Source organism: Rhinolophus sinicus, chromosome 1 (assembly GCF_057876585.1).
Source record: "Rhinolophus sinicus isolate RSI-liver-muscle chromosome 1, RSI-T2T, whole genome shotgun sequence".
Lineage (NCBI taxonomy): Eukaryota > Metazoa > Chordata > Mammalia > Chiroptera > Rhinolophidae > Rhinolophus > Rhinolophus sinicus.
In genome coordinates this window covers 23,667,466-23,687,136 of record NC_142501.1, presented here as the reverse complement: position 1 = coordinate 23,687,136, position 19,671 = coordinate 23,667,466, and the positions used below count along the sequence as shown (strand labels likewise).

Sequence of the window (19,671 nt, the reverse complement as noted above, 5' to 3'; positions counted from 1 at the left end):
ATTGCTATGGTTGGGGGGAGGAGCTCATTCCTCCAGGGGTTGGAAGGGCCGCTGCTGCGAGCTCCCGCCCCTGCTCCACCCTCCTGTCCCAGGCGGTGCCGCCTGCGTGCCTGCACCCTCTTCTGCCGTCCCGCCTGCGGCCCCAATCCGGTGCGACCCGTGGCGCAAGGCGACATGGCGGGCGACCACCGCCTCCTGCTGGAGAACGCGCAGCAAGTTGTGCTGGTTTGCACCCACGGCGAGCGCTTCCTGGCGGGGGACGCGTTGCGCAGCCTGGCGGTGCTGGAGGGCGCCAGCCTGGTGGTGGGCACGTAAGTGGCCGTGGGCGCAGGGGGGCTACCGGCGCCCAGGCCGAGGGCTGGGAGGACCCGTAAGCCAGGGCCCGGCTTGTCGCTCTTTTTCTCACTTGGGCGCTGTGGAAGGAAACCGGGTGAAAGCTTTCTCGCACCCAGGGAGACATTGGCAGGCCTGCCTTTTAGGCACCTGTTGCTAACATGTTTGACTGCTTCGGGTTGGCTGTCATTTGGTGGAAAAACGCACTCAAGCTGTACATGCCACTGGGACGCATCAGGATCGCACTTCTGTTGATAAAGTATCATTGTCCAACAGTCAGAAGGGGCTGGTGTTTTCTCCAATGCTTCTCGAAGTGCTGCCAGGGGACCACCCGCGTCGGATGGCCTGAGACTTTTTTTTAAGACAGATTTCCACACATGCCCCCATCCCCAGATCTTTTGACTCAGCGTCTCTGTGGGTGGAGTTCTGAGACCGGAATTTTTACAAAATACCTCGCCGACCCACTAAAGCTTGAGAACCAAGGAAGACATTTAGATGGTGATAGCTTTGGTTGATAGGAAATTAAGCTTCGGCCACTAGAAAAAGGACATTTTCAATTATTTTCATTTCAACTTCTGAGCTTATTGCCAGATGTGAATAAAACAAGAGCCAAAGTGTGGGAGGGAGGGCCTGGAGTGGGAGTGGGTATTGGATGCGGATTTGAATCGGGGAGCCCCATGGCACTGCGATTGCACAAGATCAGTCAGTCTCACCCCTTATCTGAGGCTGCTTAGGGTTGTGTAAGAGTCCAGCTTTTAGGGACTTTGTGTGTGTTTGTTTTTAAAACAAAACAAAGCAATATAAACATTCCCACTATTACTGTAAAAAATGTGTTAAAATCAATTAACGGAATTGCACAGAGGTAGGAATCCAGGCCTAGTTGATGGCCATACTCTATGGAGTTCCCAGGAGCCAGGCCCCTACTATCTTGCACTGCTGTGCTTAACCCTCCTTCTCCTGTCACTCCATCATCCTAGATGGCTGCTCTGTCTCTCCTCATGGTGTCTACATTCCAGCCAGTAGGAGATAGGCAGCGAAAACAATCCTATTGGCTAGACCTTACTCACATGGCTACACCTGGTAATGGGAGACTGGGAAATGTAGTCTTTATTCTGGGTGGTCCTGTGTACAGCTAAAATTTAGGAATCTAGCACTGTGGGGAAAGGAACAATGATCTTGGGGAACAATTAGCATTCTTTGCTACACACGATTTGACTTTTTGCCTTGCATATGGCTAGAGTCACTTTTTCAAAGACAACTTCAAGAAGAAAATATAATAAATGTTGACTGACACCAAAACACATCAATGACATTTTAAGTCATTAGTCAGATTTCTCACAATGTTTCCCCAAACTTTACTAATTATTTCTTGATTTTTCTTCAGGGATGGGTTTATAAAAGCCATTGGTCCTGCTGATACTATTCAAAAACAGTTTTCTAAAGAAATGTTTGAAGAAAGAATTGACTGTTCTGGGAAATGCATCTTGCCAGGTATTAACCTCTTTTCAGTAAAACCCTGAAAGTAGTTTTAGTGATGCAAAGAGGAAGAGTAGTAGATTGTTTTAAATGGGGTGTCACAATGATATTAAAATATAATAATAGCTACCATTTATTGAATTTCTACTATTAAATGTCTAGCTGCTTTACAAACATGTTTTCATATTGAATCCTTATAACTGCCCTGTAAGGTAAGTATCATTAACAGTATGTTACAGATTAGAACACTGAAGGTTAGGGGTGAAATATCTTACCCAAGATTGCTAAAGAGGTAAGGGGAAAGCTGGGAATCAAACCCATTCATTCCACTTCTTCCCACTCACAGGATGCAGAGACACCAGCTGTATTGTGTTTAGGTTCAAAAACTTTTGGAAGAATTTTCTTAATCCGTTGCATAGGGGAGGCAAACAGGCAAGCTGATTGGTATCTTGAGTGATTGACAACAGAATCAGTTTACCTACTATCATCTCCTATGCTGTTAATGATTTTTTTTTTTAATTGGGGAACAGTGTGTACTTCCAGGACTTTTTTCCAAGTCAAGTTGTTGTCCTTTCAATCTTAGTTGTGGAGGATGCCATTCAGCTTCAAGTTGTCCTTTCAGTCTTAGTTGTGGAGGGCGCAGCTCAGCTCCAGGTCCAGTTGCCATTGCTAGTTGCAGGGGGCGCAGCCCACCATCCCTTGCGGGACTCAAGATGTTGAACCGGCAACCTTGTGGTTGAGAGCCCACTGGCCCTTGTGGGAATCAAACCGGCAGCCTTCGGAGTTAGGAGCACGGAGCTCCAACCACCTGAGCCACCGGGCCGGCCCTGCTGTCAATGTTTTGATATTACATGATATGGCTTCATGTAATGTGAAACAAGTTTCACAAATTTTGAGTTCTATGGAAATAAAAGCTAAGATTTCTATTTTTAAAGGGTGTACTGTGTATATCTAACAGAGCTTCTACCTTCTGGCTCTTGGGAGTTAGAAGACAAAGTCAGGGTGAAACCTTATGAGAAACATAAGCAGAATATACTAAAAAGCAATCTGAGTAGGGACTTTTGATTTTATTCCAACCAGAACCGCTAATGTGCCATTTGATCCATCAGGAATTTCGAATATTTTGGAAGGACACACTTTACTAAGTTGTACCTGGATAAACAAAAGTTCCAAGTGATTGCTTTATAGTTTCTCTTTAATTAGAAAAATTTCTTTCTTGAAGAAATGTTCATCTTTCTGATTTCATATTTTTCCTTCTTAAGGTTGAAGGTAGGGATTGTATGATTCTATTTTCACACCCAGATTATTCCTTGGTGGTATAGTCCTTGGTTTTGTTCAACTAATAGATTTGACATCCTGTTTTTAAAAATTTGCTTGGTGAACATGGACTTAATGGGCAAAAGGAGCTGTATTTTTTAAGGACTATTTTCATCAGGTTGAGTCACCCTCCTCCATTAGAGCCTTCTAGACTAACTATGCAGAGAGTCCTCTTGTTTTCTCTCTGTTGAGGGAAGAACCATAGAGACAAATTCTCACTCCCTCATCCCTCCAATATGGCTGACTACCATCATGGTTTCCCAAGAGCGAGATGGTATAGTCTGCCTGCTATCTAAGGGCTTTCTAGTTCTTTACTTTGAAAATGATTTGATTTATTGATTACAGGTTTGGTGGATGCACACACACATCCAGTATGGGCTGGTGACAGAGTTCACGAGTTTGCAATGAAGGTAACTGCAGTGAATGATAGCAAGTCAAAAAGAAGCACAGACATAGACAAGTCTTTTTCTAAAGAATTTGTAGGCTCTCAGGCTTTGCAACATGTGCCTACATGTCTTTTTAATGGATATTTTTACCGGCCTTGACTATGGAAAATAAATTCTAACAAAACTAATTTATAACTGTCCCAAATCTTTACACTATGCACAGGGCTAGCAATCATTTTAAGTATAATATAGTTTTCAAAAAATTTTAAATGAAAATTTCTCCTTTTACTAGAACTGAGCTGCCTTGCTCACTAATTTCTCCTCTCTTTCCCTTTCCCCATTCCACGCCACCACCTTGGTGGCCTTTGAAGGTGCCCCAAGGAATAGTTTGAAAATCACCGTTCATTGGTGTCAAACTTGGAAAAATATATTACTAATCACAAAAATTTTTCAGAAAAATGACACTAATTAAGAAACATAAAATGTAGTCTATATCAATCATTAACTAGTCATAGTTAACCCTCAAATCCCTGGTTGGAGCCATTTTCACATTATTTATCTTTTTTTAGTAGACTTTATTTCTTAGAGCAGTTTTAGGTTCACAGCAAAACTGAGCAGAAGCTATAGCGGCATCTCATATGCGACTGCTCCCACCCCCAGCCCCCCCTATTTTCAGCAGCCCCCACCAGAGTGGTACATTTGTAACAATGGATATGGTACATTTGTTACACAGACACATCATTATCTCTCAGAGTCCATAGCTTACGTCACCGTTCACTCTTGGTGTTGTACATTCTGTGGGTGTGGACGAATGTATAAGGACATGTACCCACCATTGCAGTATCGTACAGAGTAATTTCACTGCCCTAAAAATCCTCTGTGCTCTGCCTATTCATCCCTTTCTTTCCCAACCCCTGACAATCACTGATCTTTTTAGCATCTCCATAGTTTTGTGTTTTCCAGAATGTCATATAGTTGGAATCATATAGTATGTAGCCTTTTTCAGATTGGCTTTTTTCCACATAGTAATATGCACTTGAATTTCCTCCATACCTTTTCTTTACATTGTTTCTTTAAAAGTGTATATCCCAACAGCTAAATTGGATTATTTCATAAAAAGAAAAAATTTCTTCCGATATTGTGTACCTTTCTCAACAAACTGGAGCTGTTTTTAAGACTTCTTTATTAAATCACAGATTTTCAGAGCCAAAAAGCAACCATAGAGATTTGCAGTCCAGTTCTCTCTTTATGTAGCTGCAGAAAGTGAGGTCCACAGAAGGAAGGGTGTTGAGTGAATTCACCAGCTCACATGGCAGAACCCAGATGAAAACTGGCAGGGAGCCCCCTAGGCCGGTGCACTGTGTTTGCCCCACTCCCCTTGCTGCCCCAGTAACAAGAGCCCAGTGGGATCCCAGAAAGAGCCTCTTTATTTGCTTGAATGACAGAGGCCAGGCCCCAAAGTCTAGGGGCCAAATACTGAGAAAAAGAACACTCCTCCTCCCCTTTAGTAGAGATGTGAATAACTGCAGTGGAACTCCCGAATGTCCTAAGCTTTGTTTTCTCACAGGTACTGGGGGACAGGGGGAGACTGAACTGGTACACACTGGGGTGTATTGGGTTGTTAAAATACTGAAATACTTCTGTGGTGGTAAATTGCTGCTGCCCTGAGACCTGAAGTCCCCACCACATCTCCCATTTCTGCCACCCCAGTCCCTTCCTGGGCCCCACCCCACCTCAACTCCCCACTACCGGGTAGAGTAGCAGTTTTTAGGACTGTGTGCCTCAGTCCTTTCTGATTGGCTGGTACCTGACATATCGATTGTGAATGATTTTGAGTAGCACCCCTGCGGGTAGGCTGTAGACCTGCCCGCAGCCTCCGCGCATTTGCCGGGGACTCAGGGTGAGCTGTGTTCAGTTGGCAGGAGCCACATACATGGATATTCACCAGGCTGGAGGAGGGATCAACTTCACGGTGGAGCGCACGCGCCAAGCCTCGGAGGAGGAGCTGTTCAGCTCCTTCCAGCAGCGGCTGCAGTGCATGAAGAGGGCGGGGACCACGCTGGTGGAGTGCAAGAGCGGATATGGCCTCAACCTGGAGACCGAGCTCAAGATGCTGCGTGTGATTGAGCGCGCCCGGCGGGAGCTGGACGTCGGCATCTCAGCCACTTACTGCGGGGCTCACTCCGTGCCAAAGTAACCTCAGCACAGGAGGCCGGGGTTTAACTCGGGCATTGGGAACGAAGAAGGGGCCATGTGCCGCCTAAGAGGGGGGCTACAGTCTCCAGAGGGTGGAGGTGCCTCGGCACTTTAGTTCTCGCAGAGAGAACAGTAGAGGCCTTTGGAAAAGGGTTCTGATTCTAATGGTCAGTCACCTCACACACATGGTTTTAGGAAGGCAATCCCCACTAGACCCATCAGTTTGCGAGTCCCTTAATGATGAAGGAAGGAGGAGATGGTCAAGACGCTTTTGGTTAACAAAGAGAAATGTCTCCTTATAGGTCCTTTTAAAATGACAGCTATTAATCTAAGTGGTTTCCTTATGACGGTTAGCATAGAAGCACATTAGAGTTTGAGAGTAACGCCCTGTAAGAGATAGAGCAAATCTCCAAGTCAAGAGGACTCAGAACAGTTTTATTTTTGTTCATATTTGCTTGTTTAACCACAACCACTTTTGTTTCATTGTTGTGTTTTATAGCTTTCTCCTTTATCTAAAAAGTTTCTCCTATATGATTTTACTGTAGAGAATTCTGTCCCCTTTTGCATCTGCATCGTACCTGTCCTGGAATTTCTAGACTGGAATGTCCGCAGTTCTGAAACTAAAAGTTCTCAAAGAAATCCAGGATGTGAAAATTCACAGGGCTTTTCCAAAGTTTTAGTGCAGTTTTCAACTTTGATAACCTAGATATATAAATGCTACAGGCTTACAAAAATTATTTGAAAAATAATTTACATATTTTGATAATGTATTCAGTTTTGTGAACTTTGAAAAATAATATTTTAATGGTAATTTTGTGTTCATCTTCAGAGGAGCTAAAACAACATGAAAATGTATTAAAATTCACAAAACTAATTAAATAGAAAAGAAACATTAATATTTCCAATGATGTTTATTGTATGTTTTTAGCATTTATACTTCTGAAATGGCACTAAAACTTTTTGGACATCTTGTCTAAAGAAAGCAGATTTTGTTTTTCAAATGGAATACGGGGTAGTTTGTTTTTTGTTTGTTTGTTTGTTTGTTTCCATAGGAAAAACAGTGTTACATGGTAGAAAAGTCTCAGGCTTTGGAGGAATACCTGGGTTTGAATCCAGCTTAGCTATTTTCAGCTGGGTGATTCTGAGGGCATCACTTAACTTTTTGGACATGAATTACTCATCTGTAAAACAGCTAAATGACATCCTATTCTCTATGGTTGTCTTGGGAATTAGAAACAATGTATGTAAGTGCCTGTCTCCTCATAATCCATCTCTATCTACCCACCCAATTGGTTGTTGTTGAATGAGAGGCTTCTTCTATGTGCCAAATACACGGCTGAAGTTTTACAGAAATTTTCTCCATCTGCCAATGAGCCTCTGAGATCTGCATTTTGATCCCCAATGACAAAGCCTGAAGCTCAGAGTATGCCAAATTACATTTAAATAACGTGTCCAAAAAGTTACATAGCCAGCAAGTGGTATAGCTCTGTGTATATCTGACTTCAAAAACCCAGCCCCTTCTAATATATAACTACCCCAGAATGTTAGAATTTCGGGCCTCCTACTATCCTCTTCACCCATGTCCCCAAATGGTGAGATAGGAAACCTTAGGCAGATTCTTCTAGAAACAGTATGGAAGAAGAAAAAGACAGGGTGATAGCTCAGGCCCAGGTAAGGGTTGTCAGGAAGCCTCCAGATGCCCTCTAGGTGTCCTTGACAAGCAGACTCATTTTTTCATCCAGAGACCTTACTGGCATTCCCTAAGGCAATACCAGTGTGCCAGAACGGATGAGCCATTTGAGTCTCTGTTTACAGGGTCAGTACATCCAGAAGTCTTGTCAGTATCTCTGCTAGGTGGGCAAGTTCCAATTGTTAAGAATCCTGAGCTACAGCTTTGATGATTTCTCTACCTTTCTGAAGTTTGAGGTCATTTACCTATAGTTTCTCAGGTTCTCCAAACACCAAAAACCCCTTCTCCATTAAAAAAAATATATATATATTTGCCGATGGTAATCTCATTTTCTTCAGAGGAAAAACTGCTGCTGAAGCTGCTGCTGACATCATCAACAACCATCTGCCAAAGCTGAAGGAACTTGGCAGAAATGGGCAAATTCACGTTGACAACATAGATGTGTTCTGTGAGAAGGGTGTCTTTGATCTTGACTCCACCAGAAGGATTCTTCAAGCTGGAAAAGATATAGGGTTACAGATTAACTTCCATGGGGATGAACTCCACCCAATGAAGGCTGCTGAGGTACGCTTGACCGTTGCTTTTCTGTTGTCAACACTCATGCTATGGAAAACTTACTTAGTTTGTTCAAAGACAGGAGTGGCCTGCTGAAAAGATGGAGAGTGGGGAAATTTGTTTGAACAATGTAAAGATTGGTCTGGTGAGCCTTGGAATCCCTGACCTCTATTAGAAATGCAGTTTTTTGCTGGTCATTTACATTTTTGTCAACTGCCGATATGTTAGTAGAAAAAGAAGTACCTTTGTGATCTCATTTACTGAATTCTCAGCCTATGTTGGTTGGTACACAAAGCCATACTATGTAACAGACTATTAATTGCACATGCAGCTTCTAGAGTCTTTCTGTGACATCATCCAGATGAATTTTAGCGCCATTAGTAACCACAAGGACACCTAGAGGGCATGGTTTTCAAATCTATATGTCTTGTCCAGATTCATTTATTCATGCTTTCAACAAATATTTGAGTGTCTACTGTGTGCCAGGCACTGAGAATTCATCAGTGAATAAGACAGACAAAATCCTGCAGAAGTGAGTCTAGATGTTTCTCCTTTAAGCCCTGGGGAGACATCTAGTAAACAACTATCCTGGGGGCATAAATATAGATGTACATAGCCTACACGTGTCTCAAGCACAGCATGTCCTGCTTGATCTCTTAATATCACTTCCAAATTATGTCCCGTGTTTCCTGCCCCCGTGAATGACATTCTCTATCTATTGCCTTCGTCGTAAGTCAAAAACCCAACATCATTTGACTCCTCCCTCCCCTTCCCCAACCACATTTCACCCAACCAGCAAATCCTCCCAATTCTCCTCCTAAGTGTCTCTAGATCCACATCTCTTCACTCCACTGTCTGGTTCCAACCACCATCAGCTCTGACTTGGATTCCTGTAACTGTGCTTGCCTCCACTTTAATCTGTTCCTTGAATCCATCCCCCGGTGCTTCTTATCCTTTCTCTCCATTGCTTAAAACCACTTAAAAGCTTACTGTTGCTCATAGGACAAATTCCAAACTCCATACATGTAGGCTTGCTAGGATCCTGCCCTTGCTTACCTCTCTATTTTCCCCTCTCTCCTCTCCTTTTTCACCTCCCCCACCCTGTCCACCATGAACCAGCCACAATAAACTACTTTCAGTACATTGAATACCCCATACCTCTGCACATGCTGTTTCTCTAACTTGAACACTCCCCCTTGTCTGGCTAACTCTAACGCATTTCCTGTTTCATTTTAGCTATGGCTTTTTTGGGGTCCTTCCAAAAGCTCTCCAAGAGTGGCTTATAGCACCTCCCTGTACTTATCCCACTGGGTTAAAATTACCTCTATAATTCCTACTGGACGGGAAACATGTGAGGCTTGCACCCACGTCTTACACAGCCCTATCCCTGGAGGTTAGCACAGCGCCTGGCATACCGATGGCCTTCAGTAGGTAAATATTTGTTGAATGTTTGTTAAATGAATGTGAACTGGATGATCAACAAGAGGCTTTTGGTGGTAGAGAGTGGTGAACTAAATCAATAGAGGTCAATGCCCGGGATGAGCAAATCAAGTTTGGAAAAGTGAGGGTGATTCCAAGGTCAGAAAGGAACTCCCTTGGGGGAGCCTAGTCTGTCCTGTGGATGCAGGGCTCCCCGGAGCCCAGTCCAAAACTGCTCTTAGACCTGAGCCAGCTGCTGATGAGGGGCCAGCTCTTTTGGAAGTATTGTCTACTCTCCTTTCCTTGGAGTATGTGTCCTTAACATATTACCCTTCAGCTTGGGGCTGTGTGTGTGTGTGTGTGTGTGTGTGTGTGTGTGTGTATGAAATTTTTTCAAGCTCAGAAGAAATCCACTTTAATGCATCATTTCATGATCATCATAGCATTGCCTCCTCTTGGTTTTCTTCTAACAATCTAGCCCTAACTTTCCATCTGGAGAGAAATCAAGCTCAAGTAGTATTCTCAAATTATACATAGGATTTCACATTTTAAAAGTTTGTTTTCTTAACTGACCTGTTTTCACTGAGAGCAATGGCATTCCAAGATACCTTTCTTTATTGTGATTTGATGATGCTCTAATAGATATTATTACCAATATTACTCAAAGTTTTATTCTGATCGATAAGTCATAACATTTTCTTTTTTTAGCAAATGTCTGAAGAATATCAGTAAGCATTTGTGTTTAGGAATAGTTTTTGAAGTAGCACACTATCTAATTTTCAAATGAATGTCTATCACAAACTTTTACCCATTTTGGGGCTTATGCTTCCAAGAGGTAGTTGGCAAGAAATCCTCATCATAGAGTGGTGTTTATTTTTGCAGGAAAGATAATTTGATGGCACTTTACTGATTTGTTGTTGCTATTGATCAGACTTCTCTCTCTGCACATTCTGCTTAGCTTGGGGCTGAACTGGGAGCCCGGGCAATCAGTCACCTGGAAGAAGTGAGCGATGAAGGCATTGCTGCCATGGCAACGGCCGGATGCTCCGCTGTCCTTCTTCCCACCACGGCCTACATGCTGAGGTGAGGTCATTCTCACCCCCACACAAGAACTGCAAGTACGAGCAATGAAGACACAGACTTCCAAGATCCCCAAGTATTATTTCATTGCCCTTACAAATGCCTTACAAATGCAGATCAAGAAAACTTAGCTCATGGAAAATGCCATTTCTGGAGTGATGTTCATAAATGAATTATCCTGAGGAAGGAGCTTAGACCCCAAGTGACTTTGAGTGGTGAGATTATTGAGGAGGGGGCACTTTCCCCCCCTTTTTTTCTTAGTTTTTGGAATTTTCCAATTAAAAAAGAATCAGTATACATTATTTTTATAATTAGAAAATAATGAAATAGGCTTTATACTTCAAAAAACATGCATAAGATGTTAGGGCTATTTAACAGTATTCATGATCTGCATGAGCTGTTTTCTGAGAGGATGTGAGTAGGTGCTCCTCATAAATCCTGGGGGTGGGAGGAGAGAGGAGGTGTGTATTTTATAAAATCTCCCCAGGAATTTTGCTGTATGCCCTCTATGGATTGAATATACTTAGTACATTTTTTTTATAGCTGCCATTGTCTAGTTCTATGAGGCTGAGATCTTCTGACTCTTTCCATTGTAGCACTTCCATGGCAGCCAGAGTTTGTGTTTGGGGAGGCCAGAATTCCAGAAACAGTTTATTCTCTTAGGACAAAGTGCTTTCTGTGTGGTTGGGATACACGGTTTTCAGGGCGTGGTTCTGCAGTTATGGCCTTAGGGCAGTGGTTATCAACTTTGGGGTGCTCTTGCCCCTCAGGGGTATTTGTCAATGTCTGGAAGCATTTTTGGTTATCACAACTAAGGGGTGCTACTGACATCTAGTGGATAGAAGCCAGGGATGCTGCTAAACAACCTGCAATGCACAGAACAAAAAATTAACCAGCCCAAGAAATGAACTGTGCCAAGGTTGAGAACTCTGCCTTAGGGATTGAAAAGCCAGGCTTTGAGTAACTGTTATAAGGAAGAAGAAAGAAGTATTTCAGTGCTTTTCTCATTATGATTTTATGCACATACATTTATACATTTCTATTATTATTGCTATTGTCTTATTTTTAAGAGTAGACATAATGTAGACTACAACCAGGAAAAATACTTAAACTTGAATTTCTGTTTCTTCTTCCAGAAGACAAAAGGGTTATATAACTTAAGTCTTCTTCCATTCTGATCATCTATTCTACAAAAACTCCAATTCCGGAGACTGATACCTCTTTTTCCCTCCCTTAGACTGAAGCAACCTCGAGCCAGGAAGATGTTAGATGAAGGGGTAATAGTTGCTCTGGGCAGTGATTTCAACCCTAACGCCTATTGCTTTTCAATGGTAATTATTTTTAATGTGCCTTTCTGAGCAGAGTGTCAAACTGCTACCCAGCATATAAATAATTTAAAAATATTTCTGTTAAAATGCATTGATGATCTAAAAATAATTTCCTGTGAAACAAGAAAAAGAGGTATAGATAGTAGTGTAATTGGATATTTCAATACCACAGGCATGCCTCCAGGCATAGAGAAAATAGAAAAGTCCTACTTGCGTGATTTTCTGATTCAGCCCTGCGCATTGTGGTTTTACAATAACCCATTTCCCCTCTTGGAGACTAGCATAAGCTCAAAGAAGTTTTAGTAAATAAGCATGGAGGGGAGCTTCATTTTATACAGTAAGTGGTCTTGAAACGTAAATAAATGTTAAATACATATGTGGTAATCTCTATAATAAAGGAATCTTTTCTAAAGCGTATGAACTTTTACGTATTAACTTAAATTTTCCCATGTCAATTTAGCTATTTCCACCTATACATTTAACCACCATTTATTTGGTGTGCTGTGTTGAGAAATGTCCTATGCAGCAGTTGCCATGTGGTTACTTTCCTCCAGCTCTTTTCTCTTCCCGCCTTAGCCAATGGTCATGCATCTGGCCTGTGTAAACATGAGAATGTCCATGCCTGAGGCCTTGGCTGCTGCCACCATCAATGCAGCTTACGCACTGGGAAAATCTCACACACATGGATCATTGGAAGTTGGCAAACAGGGAGATCTCATTATCATTAATTCATCCAGGTGAGTGGAGCTGTTTTATTTTGTGTCCATTGTACTATGTATGTAGACTTGGTTTACATCCCTTTCCACTAATGATTAGTGTCAGGCTCTGTGTAGGCTCAGAAGCTATCCAGTCCCCTCTATCGCCATCCTTTTATGACCAGAAAGCCTCCCTACAGGTCCCAAACTACAGGGTGGACTAAGTTTTCTGGTCTCTTCATTTGTCTTACATCTTTTATAGAGCTCCAGGCTTCCGCTCTGGACTTTGGACTTTATGTGCCCCCTGGCATGGGTTTTTGTTTTTCTGCTTGGCTTCTGACCTCGTGCTCACACTGGATTAGGTGTGATCTACCTCTGGTTTGTCACCCTGGGTCTGATTCTTTACCGCTCTGACTTCTCATTCCTACTGGGTTCCCAAAATCCTTTCTTCAGATTTCCTGCCCTGGTTTCTTATTATTCATGTACAGTCTGCTGCCACCTGGGCCTCCATTGTGATAATTTGAGTTATTCTTCTAAATCAGATCCTTGATCCTAGTGGGTCTATCACAGCTTTTGGATCTCAGCTCAACAGAAGTGAGTGGTTCTATGATTCTATTCTCTATGATCGTAAACCAATCTTTCGCTATTGAAAATAATGCTGATGTTATTATTTATGCATCATTTAATTGAATCAAATATTTTAAGATCAAATACTATGATCATTAACATTATCATAGACTAGCTAGTGATATACTATTTTTTTTTATTTAAAAAAAGCCCAATATCAATAAGTAGGTGTAAAGAAATTTTTAGAGAATATATTTTTAAATTAGCATTTAATGACAGTGATAATTTTGACTTACAGGCATTGAAGTAATGTTTGATTTTTTTCTAGATGGGAGCATTTGATTTACCAGTTTGGAGGCCATCATGAATTAATCGAATATGTTATAGCTAAAGGAAAAGTCATCTATAAAAAATGATAGATCTGAAAGAAAAGATTCTTCGATTCTATAAAATAAGTCAATACAATTATATTAAAAGTTAAAATACCTTAGTCGTTTACCAGAATGATGTCACTTAAACCTAAATGTATTTCAGTGTTTTGTTAATCCACTTGTAAAACGCAAGGGATTGATTATTTTAATGTGCACCTGGACATATAAACAGGTAAACCAATTGTGGTGATAATCTCAAAACATTAAATTATTTCACAAAGATTTGTCACAAATATTCTGATGATTATTTTAATGGAATATCACAAAAATGCCTCTGTGGGGGAAAGCAGATTGGCAATTAGGTAAATGTAGCTTGACATTCACATTTTGCTTCTGTTTTTCAAATTGCAGTGTTTAGACTACATTTATTGAAAATTGGGGGAGGGAGGGAAAACCAAGTGATATGCCCCAAATTAAGTTCAATTGTAACCTTCTATAATAAGCAAATAGATTTTCCTATCCCCACAGTGTGTCTTTCTAGATGCTCTTCAAATACATTAGTGCCCCCTGAGGGAGGGTGTTCTTCCATTTCTAATTTTTTCTCAACCCTAGCTCAAAACAGCCTTCACAGCAGAGTTCAAGATCTGTCATTTTATACACGGGGACCCAGGCCTTCCTGTAATGGATGCATTTTGTCCCAATACAATAGTATAATTTTTAAAAATTATTTTTAAGTTTTTACAAAAGTATAGAAAACATTTTATAATTCCCAGTAAATATTTGCTATTATTATTATTGTTGCTGTCTCCTTACAGCCCTGGAAGTCGATCAGTGGTCTTGTCTATTAGCGCCTCTTAGGAAATAAACAAATTACTTGTGAAGAGTGGATGAATATCTCTTTGTGTCTCTCTCTCTATATATATATACACACACACACATATATTTCTAAAGCTGCATAAGTTTACTTGAAATCTGTTTAAATGTTTTCATCTTTATAACCACAACTGTATTATCAAACTTTGTCCTATTTATGAAGAAATGATTTGAGAAGTAAACGTTAACTATCCAAATTACCATCCATTTCAGGTTAATAGAGGCTGAATCAATGAGGCTTTCCTGTATTCAGTATAAATCAAATCAAGACACCCTTTGTTGGGAGGTTAAAGGTAACATTGCACATGGCCGTCACCCCCTGGTAGTATGGGGGCTGTGGAGCAGCTGTCCCTCACATGCTTGGGAAGGAGTCTTGAGGGGGTGTGAGAGGTATGTGATTACTGTGGGTGAGCCTCCTCTATGACCAATCACCTTGTCACCGGTGGGATGCAGGAGATAGATATAAAAGCTAAAAATAAATATTGGATCTGTCCCGGAACCCAGACCATACAGACATGTGTGTGTATACACACACACACACACACACACACACACACACACACACACACACATATACATATACATACATGTATATATGTATGTATATGTATATATATGTATCTATACATACTTATACCTATGGAATAAGAAGGCAAAGCCCACCTTGTTTTCCTTATAGAAAACAAATAGTGTTTCCTCATTCTAAACAAATAGTGTTCATGTCTTTTTTGAAGGAAAGCAGAAGAGGATACACACCTGGAAGTGCCTTACTCCTCTTAGGCCAGTGTCCTGTAAGCCCTTGCCACTCAAGGGAGCTTTCTAGAAATGCAGAACCTCGGCCCCACCCCAGACCTGCTGAATCAGGCTGCAGCTTAAGAAGCCCAGATGATTTGGGTGCCCATTAAAGTCTAGACGCCAGCCTCACCAACTTTCACCATTCCTCTAAAACACCACCTGCTTTCGTTGTTCCGGGCCTTGTAGCACTGTTCCCTCTGCCTGGAATGTTTTTCCTCTCTTCTCTATGTGGGAAATCAGAGCTAGTCACTCCCCAGCCCCACCATTATACCAAACCTCTATGATAGTCTTTATAACATTGTAACTTAAATGTCTTTCCCTTTAGATTGTGAGTTTATAGAGGGCAGGGACCTTGTCATATCCCCAGGATCTCGTATGGGGACTGGTTCACAGCACAGGTGATGAATAAATGAATTAATAAAGGGCTACACAAACACACAAGTAGTCATAGTGAAAATTACTTATCAAAATACACTAAGCAGGCCAGCCCAGGGATGCAGTCGTTCTGTGGATTGGAAAGAGCATATGAATTCCTTAATATAATGTCAAAGGACGATGCTCATGGGGGCGTAAAGTGTAAGAGTAAAACTAAACAAAAATTAGTATCAAGGTTAGGTGGGGGTAGGGCTTGCCATTCTCAGCTTTGGAGGCTGGAAGGATTGTGATAAGAGGGGAAGGTTCCAGGATGGAACATCATGAAGTATTTGGAAGATAGGTGATGAGTCCTCCTAGAGCAGAGGGTTCAGTGGGGAGCTAGGACTACAAGATCAGGTCGGGTCAGCTTTCACAGGACTTTGAACATCAGTCTCACTAGTTGGAACTTCATTTTAAAATCAGGGAAGCCACTGGAAGGTTTTGAACAGTTTAGGACCAGCACAAGAGTGTTGCTGTAGGAAGAATAACCTGGTTTTAGTGTACACAGCAGGCACACAAATATTTGTTGTGTGAGTGGACTCTGGCAAGACACCTTGAACAGGTCGTTTGGTGGAGCGAGTGGGAGGTATCAAATGCTAGCAGTTGGGGTGGAAATCTTCCGCAGGCGCACGGTGAGGGACCAGCACTACTCTACACGCCACATTGGGCTAGATCAACGATCCTTTTCTCAACCTTTAAAAATGACCAGGCCACTGTTCCAGGAGAACATTACATTTCTTCCTGAGGAATAAGAGTTTATCGGATAAGCTTGAGTTTTGGAAAACCACAAACCATAACAACATGTAAGTTTTTTTTGCCTCCCCCAAACCAATTTCATCCCCTTGGGGGTCAACATCACCCCCATTTTGAGGATGCTTGTACCAGATGCTGTGGGAGACAGGTGAGGCAATGTAATACGCTGAAGGGAACACAAATCTGGCCCTTGACATCTGGGCTTTGATTCTTCTCGAATTCTTTATCTGTAGAGGTTGGATTCCTTCCATCTCTGAAATTCTGGTTTGAAGCTGGGCCCTGCCTTTAGGGAATTTACAACCCAATTAGGGCAGTGAGACTGACATTAAAGAGTAGAACAAAGGCAGGCAATATTAAGAGCTGGTTGTCTTAAAAGGAACTCTGGGTAAAACAGTAATTTTTAAATTTAAAAATTTTTGCCAGATTTCCCCCCAAAGCATGAGCATCTTGGTCTTTATAACAGTAATCAGTACGTAGGAGGATACAGTCAATGCCAGCCTCTTGGAGAGATTTATTTTTCTGATGGGAAGTTATTCCAAAATATGAAGGCACATGTTTTCCAGTTGGTTCTGCTGAAGCTACTACAGGCATTGGGAAGCAGGCACCAGACAGTAGAAACCACCACTGAGCCACAGCCGTCTGTCTTTGCTCACGCACCCTCGAGATCTCAGAGGTGGTTAGTGCTGGTGGAGTTTCGCTTTCTTTACTGTACCGTTAGCCTGGATTCTCATGCTCTCAATGATCTGGCTTCTATTTACTTCCCAAACTTCCCATCTTATCTCTACATGTTGTTGTTGTTTAATCCTCCAGCCCTCTGCCTAGGCGATAAGTCGCGAGGGCAAGGACCAGGACCACGCTGGCCACCATTGGTTTAATGATCGAAATTGACCAAACGTAGAATTGGTTTCTGGCATAATGCCTTTTGACATCGAAGTTTAGCTCACATTTCTTCTTTTTCTCCCCTTTCTATCTGACTCCCATCACTCAAAGCCCAACTTAGTCACCTCTTTCAGGAAGCCCTCCTGATTATCTAAAGGCGCTGTAGTTATGGTGCCTTCCTCCAGGACACATGTTTAGTAAGTAATTGCTGTCTCATGTCCCCAACCAGATGGAAAGTCTTTTCCATCTAGTGTTATATGTTATATGGATGCCCCATAGCTCCGGCACAGCACCTCACAAACAGTGGCTGTGGTGGGTAGCATTCTGCCAGCTATAAGAATCAATACCTGACTAAAACTGGCTTAAGGAATGAGGAAGTTTATTGGCTCAGCCTTGGACATTTCACAGGAAGATCAGACTTCAGAAATAGTTTATCCAGCAGCTCAATAATTCTGAAGACCCAGGTTTCTTCCCTCCCTCTGCTTTGCCACCCAGTGTTGGTGTGACCCCAAGGCCAGATTCTTCCTTGGGTTGGGCTGGCTGTCAACAGGCACGTGTGCTCCATGCCTCTTCATCAGCTCCAGCAGGTGGGCGAGAAGGCTGGCTGCTGTGGCTCTCAGCAGAGAATACAGATTCTCGAAGCCTCCAGTAAAACTCTTTTCTGTTTTGTTGGCCCAAATCGCAACCTCAGCCCTTGCTTGAACTAACCACCAAGCAAAGAGAACGGGAATACTTGACACAAACCAAGCCTACCCTTAGAGCTGAAATGAATTTCCGCCAACTCTTTTTGTTGGGGGTTTTGTTTCTTTGGTGTATTGTCAGTGTTTAACTTGATAAATACCTTTAACAGGAGTAGCCTCCCAAGTGCAAAATGATCATGCTATTCATGCGATAATTAGAAGATGTAATAAAAAGATAATAATCCAGTGACCATATCTAGAAATGAAACACAAGTTTAAAGAAGTTTGAAATTATCTTCTCTCAAAATTTTTGGGTTATGTATGGGATTTTATGTATGCTGTAGATTGTTATAATAGCAGTCCTCAAATCATATGCCCATGTCCTGGAGTATTATTCTCCCAAGTTGACCTTGACTTTCTTTGGCCAACAGGAACAGCAGAAGCCAGAAAAGCCTCTCTGCTTTTGGGCTTCGCCTGTGGCTGCCCTAAGATGGTTAAGAAGTCAGGTGTATCTCAATGCCTCTAACTCTTGCTGCTACTCAACAGGAATGAGAAAGTATACTGAGTCAATCACACTTTCTAAAGATACTTTTTCATGGGTGAACAGTCATTGATAAAATCTTTCAGAAACTTGATTAACTGCAGTTAGAATAGCCTGCCCCTAAGCAGGAGTTAAACTTTGTTATAAAAATCTAAGAATACTGTGACAACCTAAGACAACTGAGAGTCAGTTTATTCCATATTTACCTTGACGTTCCCTTGAAGGCATGTGATGTCAGTTACTAAGAGAGCTGTGTGCAAAAGCTCAATGACAAAGTGCCCCAGAGGACTATAGGGGCCTGTGGGATCCAGCATTCCCAAACTGGAGTAAAAAGCAACCATCAGACAGTGGGGTTTACTGGCTCAACTGCAGCTCATAGGTAAGAATGCATAAACTTCATTCGTGTGTGTGCACATTTTAGCAAATAACAGCGTCAAGAAAAACCTTTCGGCAAACAAGTTCCTCAGCAGATATTTTGTTCACTGAACTGCTGTAGGCAGCAGTTTTCACTTCTATCTCCATCTTTCCTGTGGACCGGTTGCAATCTAGAGTGAAAACTCTATTATGAAATATACTATTAGACCTGTTTTAGGCTGCAATCAGGTAAGCAAGCTGGCAAGTGTGTCTGTCCTTTGCTTAACCAGTTGCAGGTTTTAGAGCCATGGTTTCAGACTCCTGAACTTGGAAGGCCTAGCACATGTTTGCACAGTTGGATGCAAAGTCACAGAGGTCATCTGACCCATCCTTCATCTGCACGATTACACTGAAGCCTTCCCATAAGGTTCTTTATCTTCTTTGGGGGAGAGGACACATTGGATAATACATCCTAGGGTCCCCATTTGATCTTTGTCAAAGGACCTCATTTTAATGGTTACCATTACAGGGAAGGGTTGGTTAACTTCTGAATATCCGATTCCTTGTCTGTGAAACGAGGAGACTTCCTAAAATGCAGGGTTATTATGAGTGTGAATCGAGTAACTAACACGTAGCAAGGAAGTGACAAAACTAACCTCCAACTCTAGTTTAAGCATCTGAGTCTTTTTTTTTAATATGTGTAGTGGTATTTGATAAATATGAAATACACAGTTCAATAAGGGCCACTTCGATAGCAATCTTTATATTCATTCCTTAATTCCTTTACACCAAACCTCTTGTTGACCGATTGACCGTTCTTTACTATGACTCAAATAATACAAGAAAGAGCAGCTGAAGGATAAATTATGATTTAAAAAGGGTGGTTTATGAAGACATATTAAGAAACATTAGTCATATCATGGCATAGTACAATCAACCAAAGTTAATCAGTGGAGAGCTTGTCAAAGC

General features: G+C 41.8%; 1 protein-coding gene across 6 annotated transcripts; it reads left to right on the top strand.

Moving 5' to 3' along the window:
* The first annotated feature begins 76 nt into the window (after positions 1-76).
* Positions 77-13,695, top strand: AMDHD1 (amidohydrolase domain containing 1). 6 transcript variants are annotated; one of them, XR_016020906.1, is made up of 9 exons: positions 77-311; positions 1,718-1,824; positions 3,472-3,536; positions 5,428-5,705; positions 7,737-7,962; positions 10,331-10,455; positions 11,690-11,783; positions 12,335-12,517; positions 13,350-13,695. XR_016020906.1 is itself a non-coding variant. In XM_074326174.2 (9 exons), the coding sequence occupies exons 1-9, from the start codon at positions 175-177 to the stop codon at positions 13,163-13,165; spliced, it is 1,341 nt and encodes a 446-aa protein (XP_074182275.2). In that variant the 5' UTR covers positions 77-174; the 3' UTR covers positions 13,166-13,180. The 6 variants fall into 6 exon arrangements, 3 of the variants coding, with proteins under 3 accessions (XP_074182275.2, XP_074182276.2, XP_019587752.3); XR_016020907.1 differs by lacking the exon at positions 13,350-13,695 and adding an exon at positions 13,018-13,048; XM_074326174.2 differs by lacking the exon at positions 13,350-13,695 and adding an exon at positions 13,018-13,180 and having other exon boundaries at positions 12,357-12,517.
* The last annotated feature ends 5,976 nt before the right edge of the window (positions 13,696-19,671 follow it).

Coding starts and splice junctions, on each gene's coding strand:
- AMDHD1 (XM_074326174.2), top strand. CDS start 175: ATGGCGGGCGACCACCGCCTCCTGCTGGAGAACGCGCAGCAAGTTGTG. Junction 1,825..3,471: donor TGGGAAATGCATCTTGCCAG/GTATTAACCTCT, acceptor TATTGATTACAG/GTTTGGTGGATGCACACACA. Junction 12,518..13,017: donor ATTATCATTAATTCATCCAG/GTGAGTGGAGCT, acceptor CTTCTAAATCAG/ATCCTTGATCCTAGTGGGTC.